This window comes from Musa acuminata, chromosome BXJ1-10 (genome assembly GCF_036884655.1).
Source record: "Musa acuminata AAA Group cultivar baxijiao chromosome BXJ1-10, Cavendish_Baxijiao_AAA, whole genome shotgun sequence".
In the NCBI taxonomy this organism is placed as follows: Eukaryota; Viridiplantae; Streptophyta; class Magnoliopsida; order Zingiberales; family Musaceae; genus Musa; species Musa acuminata.
In genome coordinates, this window is record NC_088336.1 from 15,630,443 (window position 1) to 15,646,850 (window position 16,408).

The 16,408-nt window shown below is 36.6% G+C and overlaps 2 protein-coding genes across 4 annotated transcripts; both read right to left on the minus strand.

The window, feature by feature from the left end:
- Positions 1-2,641: 2,641 nt before the first annotated feature.
- On the minus strand, positions 2,642-8,907 carry LOC135586721 (kinetochore protein SPC25 homolog). The gene is made up of 8 exons (XM_065085869.1): positions 8,668-8,907; positions 7,767-7,832; positions 6,121-6,267; positions 5,359-5,472; positions 5,201-5,290; positions 4,981-5,103; positions 3,724-3,953; positions 2,642-2,802 (listed from the first exon to the last, which is right to left on the minus strand). The coding sequence occupies exons 1-8, from the start codon at positions 8,834-8,836 to the stop codon at positions 2,785-2,787; spliced, it is 957 nt and encodes a 318-aa protein (XP_064941941.1). The 5' UTR covers positions 8,837-8,907; the 3' UTR covers positions 2,642-2,784.
- A 988-nt stretch (positions 8,908-9,895) lies between these two features.
- Positions 9,896-13,038, minus strand: LOC103999662 (receptor-like cytoplasmic kinase 176). 3 transcript variants are annotated; one of them, XM_009421472.3, is made up of 6 exons: positions 12,649-13,038; positions 11,818-12,143; positions 11,593-11,728; positions 11,363-11,490; positions 11,143-11,266; positions 9,896-10,491 (listed from the first exon to the last, which is right to left on the minus strand). In XM_009421472.3, the coding sequence occupies exons 1-6, from the start codon at positions 12,710-12,712 to the stop codon at positions 10,043-10,045; spliced, it is 1,227 nt and encodes a 408-aa protein (XP_009419747.2). In that variant the 5' UTR covers positions 12,713-13,038; the 3' UTR covers positions 9,896-10,042. The 3 variants fall into 3 exon arrangements, with proteins under 3 accessions (XP_009419747.2, XP_018675145.2, XP_009419746.2); XM_018819600.2 differs by having other exon boundaries at positions 11,348-11,490; XM_009421471.3 differs by having other exon boundaries at positions 11,348-11,490; positions 11,818-12,140; positions 12,649-12,976.
- Between the last annotated feature and the right edge of the window lie 3,370 nt (positions 13,039-16,408).

Consider the following 16,408-nt stretch of genomic DNA (forward strand, 5'->3'; position numbering starts at 1 on the left):
AACTTTTGTAATCACAAGTAATAAGGAAGGGGCAGACAAGAAGGCTATATTGCAAAGGAGGAGGAATGCAAAAAAGCATGAGAGTGAAGAGAAATATCCAATCATGATGTATCATGTTGAATAAAATGTTAGAATAAAGCTTAAGGATGGGGAATTAAACCAAAACTAGCTTAGTGTAGTTTGATATTCTGCTGATGAAAAACAAGCTTCTGCTCACAATTTGAACTGATGATGAAATATTTGTTGCTGGCTTTAAATGGCATGTTTAGATGCCACAAAACTCAACTGAGACTTGTTCTAAGGTGCAATGACTACCAGGATAAATAAATACAAATATTTAGCGTGATTAAAATTAAAATTAAAATATATCTAAATCACTATAATCTCTTAATAATGATAATTTTTTTAAAAAAATAGATTTTTTAGGTGATGTCCCATATGTGGTGTCTTAATTTTTTCTAATATCCTAAATATCCTTTTCCTCTCTAAACAAAACAGTTTCTATAGATCGCTCCATAGGTATACTCGTCTAATTGAATAGATCAATTTGTCGATGCATCCCACCCATAGATAAGATATATGAGCGAACATTATTTTATAGAAATAAAAAAAAATTATAATATTAAAAAAATGGATATCAAATAAAAATAAAAAAAAAATCGTCTGAGAAAAAACAGAGACTTCTTCAGGTACTTAGCACCCTAAAAAAATAAAAATAAAAATAAAGAAAAAAAGAATTAGGAAGGAAAAGCTGAGACGAAGGTTTTTGCATTGGATGAATGGGTGCCCATACGACAGCGATTTATCGCCGACTCGACGTTAAGGGCCATACGCAGCATGCAAATTTTGGCCAATGCACATGCCATTATTACTACCTTCTCGGTGGTACGTCAACACCGGCAAATCGAAGTGCGACTGCTGCTTTCTTGCGCACGTGAGGCAGCATGCGCATTTGCTGAAACACGTTGCATGACACGCATCCGTTCATTGCTCTCAGCTACTCCATTTATTTATATAAATTAATAATAATAATAATAATAATTCAATATCTTCTTTATCTTACGTTTATGGACCATTTTGCATTTTTGTTATATTGATTGATATTATTAACACATGAAATACATTCGTCTATGGTACGTACAAAAGAAGCCACAGAGGTTTGTTGTTATAAATCTCAAGTAAACATATGTTTCAGACGAGGAGGGAATGATATAAGAATTTAAGAATTTCATATAATAATAAATAGGATATTTATTTGTTGGCTTGAACGTATGAAAGACCATTCATTACATACATAGCTTCGAGATGTCTAAGATTCATATATCTGTGATGGGGTAAAATAGACTGATCACCAGTTTTAACAACAACTAGTGGAGAGAAAGAGAAGATTTTAAAAAGAAAATTGCAGAAAACCTAATATAAGATTTATATTAATTCAACACTCCCACTCTCTTCCTAGAGAAAATTAAAATTTTTATAATATAAAAAAAACTAATACAAGAAAATAAAATTCTTTACTATATGAGAAAAGTTAATACAAGGAAGTATTCTCCTTTGAGTTAATTAAACTGGGAAGAACTCTCTCTTCTCTCTAACCCTTCTAGAGTATCTTTTGTCGCCAAAATATCAACTCATTATGCCTTTACACAAATAAATTATAATTTACTAAGGATTTTTTCTTCTCGCCTATATCTCTAATTTAAATTCTAATTCACTAGAAATTTTAAATATAATAGTTTGAACCCTAATTTATGATCCCTAAAATAGTTACTAATCTGACTCGAGAGAGTCTAATGATAGCTAAGTCAATTCGTTTTTTAGTATATCATGATTCTCGTCGCAGTCAATTTTTGATGGCATGAGTAAATGTGTGTCTCTCTCAGATAAAAGAAGAAAGCAACCCACTTTCTAGCGGACGACAAAATATAACAACAACATATCGAGGTCACTACATAAACTGTGCGTAGATGCACTCCATTTCTTTCCGTGATCCCAATCACAACATGATAAAAAAAAAAAAAAGTTCAAGCGACTTATGATTGCATAATTCCTACATCACCTTGTCACAATTATTTTGATTAAAGGGGGGAATAGTGAGTACCGCATCCACACAAAACGATTTTCCATTTGATTAAATGTTGACCGCAAAAGCGACATCCCTTGTTGCCAATAATAATTCAAAAATCTTTATAATTATCATCATCATCATCATCATTTGCGTGCAAAAGAACCACCACCGCAGAATTGGCATCATCCACCTAATCTAACCACTATATCCATCAATATCACATTTTAAGAGGAGCAAATATATGCATTGTATGATCAAATTATAGGAGCAAATATCTTGTCATGGCCACATTATCATGCAATCAAACTAATAATTTAGACAAGCTTTTTGAGCCAATAAATAAATAAACTTGTACAGATCGAAACAATCCATGCATATCCTCCTCTTTCATGTCCAATCTAACATTCTTTTCACTTGACTTTTCACCCCCCTCATATTTAGGATCACATTTTCTCACCAGATCTTTTTGTTGGATGCATAAAAAAGCTATTCAGCATACATTAAAAAAAAAAAATGGACTTCTGTTCTCTGATCATACATAAATAAACTTGCCAGTGGAACAAAAGAAAAGTATGGCAAAAAGCCATCACCAGAGATGATGTATAACCAAGACAAGTTGCTAAAGAAAGTTCATTCTTACATATTCATCTCTTTGATATGCACATCCCATTGCACATAACAAACAGATTAAATAATCTCTCTGATCAAGTACAAACTCAATTAATCCTTCTTCCCTGCAAAACACCAATCCTAGCAATTAAAAAAATATATTAACAGCAACAACATATCAGTTGTTTGGTAAAGTAACAACAGCTACATAAATAACAGAGGACATTAAATTGCACTAGTTATCAATGAGCCCTGGGAAAGGAAGACAAGGTTAAAGCAACTCTCACAAAAAGGTCCAATATTTTACTACAAACAAACTTTGTTATTTGAACATTTTATATTGCGAGTGAGTTGCACAACAGAAGTCCAAAAGGAGAGAGGGATGCATTAGCAAACTTCTGATATTGATCAAAACTAAGAAATTAAGACTAAAACAACAGCCTAAACACATGCTAAATTAAGGAGCTAACGATATAGTATCTACTTCAAATTGTATCAAAATAAAATAACTGCACCAAAGATTCTGAAAAAAAATCATTTATCTATGCATATCCAATTGTATAATTAGCTAGCAAGAAGCCAAAGCTGAAGAAACGTTCGACATACCATATTCATGCAATTTAATAAATGCTAGTTCACCACTAACACTAAGAAGTAGAATGTCTGGCATTTGTATGCCGGACACTAAAATATCTAGGATCTCTAGTAAAAATAAATAAATTCTAGGTTAGGTACATTTAAATAAGCATTCTACATATTTTCATTTTATCAAAAGAAAAGAGTTTTCAATTTTTCCTTTCGAAATTGGCAAGTCATACAAAAAGGGGAAACAAAACGTTCAAGTATCATATTCCAAGATGCATGTGTGTCCAGAACCAAAACAAAAAATTGTTAATTCTCTAGTATACAAGCTAAGCAGAGAGGCACAAGATGATTTGTTGCTAAATGCCAAGTCACTTGCTAATATGAAGAAAGAGTTTTGCCACTTAAAATCTAGTCTTTTTGCAGTTCTAGGCTGATTGTGAAACAAGTTTGCAACACATCACCAGAAAACGTGGGGAGCGACGCAAAGCTGACACAGATCTGGGTGACTGAATTGCAGGTTGGCCTGTGTTGACCTTTTTATGAGGATCATATTGATGATCATTAACTTTAACACGAAGATAATTTTGCATCACTGATGTTTCACTTTTACTATCCACAGAAGCTGGTGGTGCAGATGATACTGTAACTGAAGATGAGTCTGGATATACAGACATGGATGTAGGTAACATTCCTGTAAGGTAATCAAAAAATGTTCCATCAGATGCAATTAAGGAAGCATCAAATTCAAATGCTTACAGACAAGACAAAACTGCCGGGAAAATTCTTAGCAAAAATGTCCACAGTCAGCAGAAGCCCTACATTTGCTCAGCAACATCACAATAGAATTCTTGAAATATATATGCAAGCACAAGAAATGAGGATTGGATTGCTAAGCAATTCTGCCTACAAAGTTGTGCATAAGCATTGAACTAGAGTGCAGAGCATTGTCATCCTCCCAGATCTGCAACTGAGCATGAAGCTCGCTCTGTTCTTTGAATACGTCTAATGTCACTCAGAATCCTTTTATGAACTTCAAGGTCTGATTCTGTCTCCTAGAGTTAAAATTTGAAAACCAGATGATTATTAAAGAAGAGATTTAACATTGAATTTTTTTGGCAAACCGTTTTCAAACCTAACATGTGGATTAGCAATTAGCACACCTGTGCTCAACTTGAGCAGAACTATCACTAGATACAAAACAATTCAAGTAGAGAAGGTAAATTATATAGGAAGTAATAAGCAAAATGCATTTAAAACAACATGATAATAGCACAACCATGAACCTGAAAATTGAAAGTATATGACAGGTTTCTCCAATTAAGCATCATTAGTTTCAATCAAGGAAATGATTTGTGATTGGCACAAGCTGCCGGTTCACCTCAAAAGAATAGTCACAGTGAAGGCAAGCAAAGAACACATATTTTCCTCTATTGCATGTGAATATCAACTGACTGATGTGTGACAAAAAAATGTTAAAGATTCAGGCAATTAAATCATAGAAAAAACAAATGTTGTCAATATGATACCAGCTAAAGGAACTACAACTTGACAGATAAAAGAAGAAAAAGGAACACAGAAAATACTCGATTAGGTTAATCAGAAGCAATTTAATGTCATACTGAAAAGAATCATCTGAATCTGACTACATCAGAAATGATTTCAAATAGGAACTTGATCAGTTCAGTGGTTCTAGTTAAAATTGTCATTGCAAAATTTACCATTTGATGCAGCAACCTGGAACTTCTCTCTCATGATTCTTGCAAACTTGAATAAGCCGTTTGTTTTATTTAAGTCCATGATCAATTCAGGAATACCTTCCAATATTGTGTTGCAGTCCAGTACTGAAGATCACCAAAAGAATTCCGTGTCTAAATCAAGAAGAATGAAAATAAAATATTTGAGGATTTGAACTTATGCCAACGTGAACTTTGAACTTACAGTTGTAAGCGTCGTTATCAAGCCTTATGCTGAACGAGTATTCCTCATTTGGGTTCTTCCGATCAATTTTGTCAAAGATAAACTTGACCCCTTGATCGTACAAAACAATGGTTAGGGAGATAAACTCCTGGACAAAGATTAACAAATTTCATACTTACCTTCTCCACATTCAGCTCGGAAACCAAGAATCCTATTGTACCACTCAATGGCCTCCTCTGTTTTTTGTCTTTCAAGAATATATTGACTACTCTTTGCTTCTAAAGCTTCCAGAGCTAGAAAAAAAAAAAATTTAATCATATGTACATGACCAATTAACCAATTCCCAATCATATCAATCATAGTAACATGTCCACACCAATCTCCTTATAGTAACTACGAAAAGACGTGCACATGGATCAGAATGGTTCCATTTGAGGATATCTCAAGTTAGAGCATGAAATGAAACTGAACCAACGGAAAAGTTAAAACAGAATTATAAAGGGTGGTTCCTCGTTTGAAGGCACATTGTTTCATACATAAAGAAACTATCTAGAGGAAACATACCATTCATGAGGACAAGAAAATATTATATGTTGTGATACATGGTACATTTATTACAACATTATGTATTAAATTAACTAAGATGAATATATTGTATCAAGATTTTTGTTTCATATATTACACATTATCAGCTGGCATTTGGCTCAGTACCGTCAGGTCTTTTTTAAATACTGGTCCAAAATGAAACCATGATTTGTTCGGCTTTGCATTGCAAACTAAACTAACCAGTTACAGAGAATAAGACCAACATTGTACAAGAAATTATGGTAATAGTGAAGCAGGTTTGATAAAGCTAACAGCTTGCTTAATAGCTAAAGAATCAAGCTGTAGAAACGTTACTCTATCAACAGGAGGAATAGTGAAGCAGGTCTGCTATATACCAAGTAGTTGTTCTGATATAACTGCAGAATGTTTGTCTCTCTTTCTCCTTAGATCTAGAATTGTCTTCTTCAGCTGCTCGGTTCTAGATGCTGTGCTAGAAAGGGCTTCAGCAAGAAATGTGGACTTGGACTCTTTACCAGTCTTCACTACAAAAATAAATCACATGTCACTAACTGTATTATAGCATGTGCACACACACACACAAAGACACACCAACTTGTACTTCATAACGGGAAAGAGTTTAAATTTGCAAATCATACTAAAGGTGATCAAACATAAACTCAATATTTCTGGAGAAGCCATTGTAAAAGTTTCTAAACATTTCTTGTAAACCATCTCATTGTTCCTTGGAGTAGCAGCCTCTGGTTTAAAGACAGTATACCATGGATAAAACTCTTTTCATCCTAACACGGATATAAAGCATGATTTTGGGGAAAGAAAGTAGCAACAGTCTATAGGAGTCATTCCTGGCACATACATAACTTTGCAAACATGGGTTTAGATAAGAAACAAGAATATAGGTTTCAAATTTAATATTGATCAAGCAGAACCTTTCAAATTAAAGCTTCCACTTTAGTAAAAATATAAGAAGAAAAGTAACTATGGCAATCTCAAAAAATACGCAAATTTCAGATTGATTGGGATCTACCTTGGACTGCAAAGCTGGCAAGATAAATCAAACCTGGTAAATCAGAGTCATCCCTTCTTTAATGGGAATAAGAGCCTGGAACATGCTATAAATTTTATTTGGACATGAAACATAAACAGATTTGAATAATGCAACAGCTTCTGAAGTTTTATAAATTCCATTTTTTTCAGGTAATTTATCATTGAATAGATATCAACTTTTCACCAAGCATCTAGAGATCGGAAACCAAACAGAAACTTCAAGAAATTTTCAGGTAGTATGATACTTTCTTCTGGCACTTATGTGGTTAGAAGCAGATCTGATCTCGTAATGACAGGCTCTAATATTAAGATGGACTGGATCAACTCTGCCATACATGTAATGAGGCCCATATGTTTAAGTCCCATACATCATGTCTGCAAGGCACCACCCTAAAACTTTTTCAAGGGTGATTAGTTCAGTTAAATAGTTTTTTTCATACCATAGCCCTAACGATTTAAGCTCTTATAAGATCTATTTTGTTTCTTACATATTTTTGTGTTTGTTTTCACACATAAAAAGTCGGTTAGGTTTCAAGGTTATGGTGCTCATGTTAATTGGCCAAGTCAGGAGTTCCACCATCTCACTCGCTAACAAGCACAACAACAACAAGAATAATATGCATTATAGCTCCAACTATTTGGCGTCTGCTACATGGATCTTATCCAGCCACTATGCATATATTAAGGTAATTTACACTAACAAATAAGAAGAGACTCATAACTGTCGCAAAAATATTGGCATCATGCACATGCAGTAAGATGATTAAGGTATGTCTCCCTTGACACTCAGTGGGGAAGGATGGGATCCATGTAGCTGGTCTTAAAAAAATGGGAATAAGTTTTTCTCCACTTCTAGAAATAAAATATGAGGAATGCTGCAAAAGAAATGCATCGCATACCAATTTGATTTGAGCATATGTTTATACAATTTAAAAGAATAATAGAAGAAGAGACTTGTACGTGAGAAAGAGTATACCTGAAAGAGCTTCAACCAAATCAGCCTCCAATTCCTTGAGGCTATCTTTCAGCCTGCCAAGTTTTTCTGCACTAAACAAAAATAAATTAATAACAATTTTAAAGATGGATTACTGGGACCCATGGATGAAAGATATTATACTCTACATAGATGCTCACCCTCCATTTATCTGGAAAAAAATAGCATAAAAAAATGAAAATAAGATTAGATTGCAACTTGCAAATTATATTCTTATTGATCATAAACTAAGATGTATTTCTATTGGCAATTACTTGAAACATCTTTATGAACTTAGATAGAACAATTATCATTCTTCCCTTTTATATTCTATGCTGCTTGTCGCAAATACCAACTAGTTAGTTCACGTCACTTGTCTTTTGCCAAGCCTTTGTGCAGAGAATTTGCTGGTTTGGCTACTCCTTTTATGAATTAGTTTAGCCACATAAACCACAACAAATATAATTAATCCCTTGAAACTCATAATGTTATTCCCCCTCTCCAGGAAAAAGAGGCAAAATTAACGAGATGCAATCAACTTCATGGTCAATATGATGTATAAGGATCAATCTTCAACAACCCAACCATGACTGCGTACAAAACAGCCACATTAGCGTAACCTACTTTGAAAACCCTAATGGCAATATTCTTGGCAGAGATTACCAAAACCCTAATGATTGAAACAAATGACTGAAAGCATAATTGCTTCAATCTAAAAACTACGGTAGATCCCTTCCTCAATAGCACTGAGCCTCTCGTGGTAGACTGATCCAGGAATTCGCGAAGAAAGAAAATAGATCAGGATTTAACGAGGTAATGACGAAACGATAAACCAAATAAATCGAAAGAAAGCGTCGTCTCTCGGATGCCGATGCGAGCAGAGCGGAGGAAGGGGGGAATGGACCTCGATCAGCTAGGTTTTGCCCGGCCAAGGAGCGGACGGAGAGGAGGGAATGGCGGAAGGAACTCGCGGCGAGGTCAGCCCTCTGGCGGTGGATTTCGATCTCCCGGATGCAGGCGAGCCGCTGCTCCGCCATCCTCCCGTGGATCGACTCCTCCGTCCTCCGCTGCATCGCTTCGGCAACGAGAACGAAGCGGTTTTGGCTCCTCTCTCCCTCTTCGAGTCGGTTTGCCGTTCAAATTTCGAGTCGCGCTGCCACGTTCCAAGAGCAGCCTTTTTTGCTGGGGCAGAAGGCTGCAAACGGATCGGATCCCAGATACCCGACCCGATAAAGTATACATAATATTTTAATAATCTATAAATAATGATCTAGGTAGATTTTTAATCTCAATTAAACTAACTATAAATCTAAAAATATAATATTTTAATAATCTATAATAATGACAATTGATATGATGTCATTTGTAGTATTTTTCAATAACGTTAATATTGTTTTTAATATATCAATAAAATATTATAAATGTTATTGAAAAGTACTATAAACGATCCAAATGAAAACACTATAATGGTTGAAAACTGATTTTAAAAAATGGGGAAACAATTTACCGAAAAAACTTTTGAGGGATATTTTGAGTATTTTTAAATTATAGATATTATTTGGAGAAAACAAAAAAAGAGATACTTCTTGAGTAATAGAGTATTTTTTAGGAAATAATCCAAAAGAAATTATTGGTCATATTAATTAATTAAAGAAAGAATGTATATGATAATGAATATATTCAATTGAACTTAAGCATCTTAGCCAATAATTCATACTATAAAATAATATTGGGCATAGGAAGGGGTTCGAGTATGAAAGGACTATACTTCACACAAAGACATATTATAATGTGAAACTATCATTAAAAAAAGGTTTCACATGTACGGGATTGATTTTACTTTGCAATCATCATTAACTTAACTGTTACATCAAGCCTTAAGCGAGAGACGATTATAAAGAGTTGATATGTCTATTGTCGTTAACTCAGATTATATATTTTGAATCAATAGTTGAGTCCAACATATTAATATATCAGTTATTTTGTTATATGAGAACATGATAATGAAGCATGCTGGTTTTCTCAGCATGGCAATGCAATTAGAAACAATGAAGGGATTAATATGCTGAAGAACACAACATTTGACCTTTGGAAGAAGAGCATGAAGGTGATCCCAACTCCCTAAGGTCAACTTTATAGCCTCGAAGGAGAGAATGATGCATTTTATTCCAATCCCCCATTTTGACACTGAAAACATGAGAGCAATAACAAGAATCTATGCACAACAACATATGAAACAGATACATAGCTTGCTACTCCTCCTTGATAGCTACACTTGACTAGTCTAGAGAAGGGGAAGCTAAGGGTCTTGGATGAGCAACCTTTCCATCTCCAACTCTCTGTGAACTTCTCCGAAGAGGCAAACGTGGATGGCCGTTGGCTGACTTTGGATCAGTCGTCTGAGGGTTATTGCTGATGTCTTTAGCGTCCTGAAGCTGTTCTAATGCAGTCACCACTTGATCCATGGGTGGCCTTTGCTTTGCTTGCATGGACAGGCACTGGAGTGCGAGAGCAGCCGCTTTCTGGGCTCCTGCCGGTGAGTACTGCCCTTGCAATCTGGAATCTAAGATGCGGATGGTCTTTCGCTTGCTTGTGAGATAAAGCTTTGCCCACTCCACTAGATTGTGCTCTGTGACAGGGCGTTTCTTGTCAATGGCACGCTGCCCGGTCAACATCTCAAGAAGAACGACACCAAAACTATAAACATCACTCTTGCAAGTCAAATGACCTGTGAAAATTAGGATATGAATGAATGAGTCAGCAAGTATCAAGGCTTAGTAGGCTTAGTTTACATGCTACCAACTTACACAATGCAGATGGAAATCTTTCACAAAAATGATAAAAACATCCATGTAACGAAAACTCAAACATCATTTGATAGTTCAAGTTTCAATCTACCATTTGACTTTGTCGATAAATTAGAAAAAAATCCCGAGGTTCTAATTTCATATTTAATCTCAAGTCCAGTCATCGGTTGGCAGCTTCTATTTAATCATTAACTTATGTGGAATTTGAAAGATTGCTCTTTGCAAAAGAGATAACCCCAAAGAATTGAATTCTTAAATGTAAAAGGCATTCATAATTAGAAATATTTAGCCCATTAATGTGGGATAGGAATGGCAAAGTAGCAGCGATGACAGCAAATGAAGCAATTCCTGACTAATCAACTACACAAGATAACTATCCGAGGAAGTAGACAAAGAGAATACAATTAATTAGCTTCATTGATCCTACAATCATTGAAAAATAAACAAAGTGATGGAAATTAGTCCGACAAGAATGCTAAGCAGATGAGGGAGATATGTAAATATTTTCAACAGACAGATGATAAGCAAAAAGTATTCCATGCCACGGGAGAAAGATTATTCAGCCAAATTACCTGTTGCAAGGTACTCGGGAGCAGCATATCCATATGTGCCCATGACCCTTGTAGAGACATGGCTTTTATCGTCAGAGGGACCATCCTTTGCCAATCCAAAATCCGAAAGCTTTGCGTTATAGTTCTGCATATAGGGCCAGAAGATTAATTCTCAAATCGAATGCATGTCCATCGGAAAGAAACAGAAGGCAAAATGATTATATACTGAATCAAGAAGCACATTGGAAGCTTTAAAATCACGATAAATGACTTTCGCCTTGTCGCTATGAAGAAAAGCGAGTCCTTTAGCAGCTCCGAGCGCAATCTTCATTCGGAGATTCCAAGAGAGTGCCTGATAGTATGAACTCCCTGCATCACCATCAAAATAGACAATCTTCATTAGGCATGAAGAATGCATCTAGTATAATGAATATCAAATGCAGGGTGTGTAGACCACCACAGATAACTTACTCCTGAAGAGATGATTCTCCAAGCTTCCGCGAGGCATAAACTCATACACAAGAAGCCTTTGTTCATCCTCCAGGCAGTATCCGATAAGCTTCACGAGGTTAGGATGAGACAGCTGGCTCAGGTAATTGACCTCTGTCTACAAGATTTAAAGAAGTTGCTCTTAAGCTATAGAATATTCAAAAAGTAAAAGCATCAAAGTCAAACCTTCCAGGAATTGATACTCACCAGCCACTCCCGATGACCCTGGAAGCCGTCCTGGTTGAGTTTCTTCACGGCGATAACTAATCCGGTCCCAGGCTTGACTGCTGCAAATGTGTGCTCATCAATCCATCCCTTGAACACTGAACCAAAGCCTCCCTCTCCCAACACACTGTCTGGCCGGAAGTTTCTGGTGGCAATTCTGAGTTCATTGAAGATGAAGCTCTTCAGATTGGACGACGACAAGATCTCACCCTCGCTCCGTGGGGTTAGAGGCATGAAGGAGGCAGACATCCTGCTGCTAGAACCACTTGACACATTTCCCTTCCTCTTGCCATGTTTAGAGTTCCCTACTAGCAATCCAAACACAATGATATGTAAGATTCACAAGAAATTCCATATCACATTCACAATCAGCCAATGAATTTAATCGAGTAATATGATTGCCGAGTTTGGCATTGACTTTGGCAACAGCACGATTGGAAAATCTGTCAAACCCGCAAATTTGATTCATGAAAGCATAGAACTGAACCCAACTTCACACCGTGAGAAGCAAACAACTTCAGTCTAAAATTGGAAGAGAAACGTTGCTTCTCTAACCTACCAAAATCTATCATCAAATAATCCTTGATTCACTAGATTGGCTCAGCGTCGAACAAAGAACCCTAACTTTCCACTTAATCCACTCAGAACTCATCGTATCCAGCTTAAAGCGGCCCCGTAGAGCTCACCGTTAACAACTCAAAGAATCCAAATCCTATTGAAAGCGCTCTAAAGTCCAAAACTTTCCACTCCCACACTTGTTCTGGAGCTCTGGTCGAACTAAAAAGTTTGCTAAAAAGATGAAATTTCCAGTACCTGAAGCGAAGACAACATGGGAATGGCTCTCCGCCTTGACCTTCGCACCCCAGCAATTACCCATAGAAGAATTCCCGAACCGAGACGACAGGGATCGGCTTCCTCTCCCTCTCGCTCCTCAAATTAGCAATCCAGGAAGTAGAATTTACTGAGGCCAAATCAGCGAGGGAGTAACCACCGGGTCCGCCGATGAAACACCCTTTTCTTCTCTCTTGTATCAAAAACAACAGGAATCAGATGCCCCCTCCGATCCAGCTCGCCGGAACTCCAGATGGAAGAACATATCGACAGCGAAAAGGAGCGAGCTTGGATCGAATGGCCAGGGAAGGGGACGTCATAAAAGGACGTCATAAAAGGCCAGGGAAGGGGAACGTGAAAGGTGGCTCTTTTATTACTCTTTTCTTGAAGACCTTCGTTACCGTTGACTTCGAGGCAGCGACGAAACAGGTCAGTAAACTGACAGAGGGCCGTGGGACGCAACTAGCAATCAGTCAAACAATACAAATTATTGTTATTATATTATTATTTATATTATTATAATTATGAGGCACTTCTGATTTTATTTCTATATTTTATGTGGTCAAAGTTGGGATTTGAGTGTAAAAGATTTTGGATGAATTTATGAAAAAACACTTTTAACTTTGGATTTTTTCCTCGGTAAAATATCTTTAAGTTAGAAAATTTCTCATATAATACTTTTATTTTTTAAAATAATTATTTCAACTATGTGGACGGTTGTCCTCCACCATATTTACTATACTCATATCTTTGCTTGATTGATCGTCTCTTTTGTTATGCGCATGGTCGCTTTATGCTTGACACCCTGTTTGTTGATCCTCGTCATGATCAATCATGACCCTCGTGTAAAAAAAGAGAGGTCGACTATGACCATTGTACAATCATCATGTCAACGATGATATAAAAAAAAAGAGATCGACTATGACCATTGTACAACCATCATGTCAAAAAAAGAGAGATCCTTCTGTCTTCTACTTTGCATGAGAGCTACAATCAACTATGATAACTTTCAATGAGTAGGCAAGAGTCGATGAATCGAGTGACTAGACGTGACTAAGACTAAGAGTCGAAAAAGAATTTTTTAATATTACGAAAGCAAAATGATCTTTTTATGCGATCAACAACTCTCTAAAAGTGTTTTTTCTAAGAATTCATCCAAATATTTTTATAAAATAAAATAATAATTATTCTAAATGACTCAGTTATAAGAAATCAATATAAATGGATGAGGAATAATAATTTCTCATGGAGCTGATCTAATGGTGCAATATAAATGTGTGTAGGACAATGACATTTCCTTCCGGGCCATTTCCACATCTTGAAGCAATAGTAATATAATCAGTGATACGACCTACTCGTCGACAAATTAATTATAGTTTATGTAGTTGTTTTAACGGTGATAATATATATTTTCGTATTATTGGAGTGCATCGGTGAGTAGCCATAAAAGCTTATTTGTGTGGGAACTACCGAATTCATTTATCAATACCAATCCATATTCCACCAAGCAGAATTTAGCATGCAACTAAATTCTGGTGATCTAAGGAAACTATACGATCAATATATCGGATAGATTTGGACTCTACAACACATGGAGCACAACCATATGGATCCTTCAGCTGCACAGAAGAATATTCCTTAAAATATTGGAACGATGCTTATGACATGAAGGAGTTATCAAGAAGGAATCAGCTTAAAGAACCATCTATTTTCTTGAAAATTTGATTCTCAAGATGCAATGATGTTCAACAAGTAATTCAACTCCGGTCCGGTGGTCAGACAGACAGAAAGAGGAATATTACCGGCAGCAGTGGCTTTGCCTAAAGCTGTGTCGCCTTAAATGAATCCATTAATCAGGCCCACCTTGTGAGAATGACCTGAAGATTGCATGATGTGAAGGTAATTAAGGCTAGCATAATTAAGAGCAGCTTCCCACTTACCAGATGACCACGTCCTGATTGATCATTGCATCCACCATGTTGTCTGCATTGGCAGTCCTGATCATGCAGCAACAGAGCACTGAAGACAAAGATTTGAGCTTTATCCGATGCCGAATTGACATGAATATATCATTTTTATCATCTTTCAGCAGAAAGATGCCCGAGTCCTTTGTGATGAATCATTTATGTCGAGACAAAGTGGGTACCTGAGAACGATGAAGACTTCCGGAGGTTGAATGCATGAATAATAGAAATGGTGGGCAGGTGCCTGCAGATAACCACCCGAGGGAGGTTGGACTTTCTTCAGAGGCCGAGCTCTGTCCACACGACAGAGAGAACCCTTCCCTTCATGTTACTGCAGCAGTTCGGCGGCCGACGCAAGCAGCCACGGTTGACTCCCTTGGCTCGCCGTCTGCCGACATAAATTTTCTTGGAATTTGTCGTCATCGGAACACCATGCACCGCCCCTTTCAAACGACGTGGTGTTGAGATAAGGTGGGGCGATATCCCGATCTCGAGGTCTTCCTGTCAAAGCCAAAGAGCTCGAATCTTAGCAAGGTTTCAATGAAGGGGAGGAGACGATATCCAATTACGATTCATGTTTAGACATGCAGACTTGTTTGTGAGCCTCCCACAAACTGGTTTACAAGGAAAACAGGAAATGAAGTCTCTGTCAAGGTCACTGCAAATATAGGTCGAATTTAGTGTAAATCGAACCATCATAGAACAAACAATGAGAAGAGAGACATCTAAATTATGAATTGCATCCGCATTATACAATCCAGAGAAACAAACTCACTTTCATGCTTCCAGATAGTGACAATGATGGCCGAGAATATAATAAAAGGCAATACAAATGATGATAAAGATTTACCTCCACATATGCCCTGTTTGATTCTGCAACTTCAGCACTCGCATTTATCTGAACTCACTTCCTTAATTCAGAGTGGACTTGAGAATCAATGGAGCTAATTACATAAAGGAATGCTGTCTGGCATAAGCACTGTGTCATCTTAATAATGTGTCGGCATGCCCCTGTACTACTTTGTCAATGCCAAACACAATCAGTGCCACCAGGTAGGGGCTGAAATACCAACTATGAGCATTATACATGCCAATTTCATGTCTAGAAAAAGGAGCAGTGTACTTGTATGAAGACTAGATGTGACAATTACACAAAGCATATAGCTTCAATAAAGATATAATGCATGCTTTTCTTGCCATACGTTATGGACTATGGTGATCAGCATATTTTCTTTATAAGAACCTGGAGTTGACAATCAACGCCGAGCTGAGCAACACCAACATGATCATCTTGGTATGGTGATCTCAAGTTGACGAAGCTTAAGCCATCTCATTCCTGTGACAAGTATACACAAGTATGGAAGAACAAACTGATACTGTTCAGGATCAATATGCAATGTCCAGCATAATCACCTAGCAACAAATCTGGGTATTCAAATAACCAAAAGAATTATCCAACACCAAATTAAAAGGTCTTATATATATATATGATATTTTTCCGAATCAACTTGATAAATAGCATGCCAAACTATTTTGGGCCACATATGGACCAGACAAATTTGATTGATGACTGTGGAATTTATGATTTGCAGTCGGCAAATGCTAATAGAACACCATACATCAACATGATCTCCAAGGAAAACACATCGATTAAGATGATTACATGCTCTGCAACTATTCATTTTCCAAGACATGCATCTCTATCATTGATTTCCATCTACGGAAACTTTACAGGTGACATAGAGTCGTGTCCATGAACTTACCTCCTGAGCCTGCAC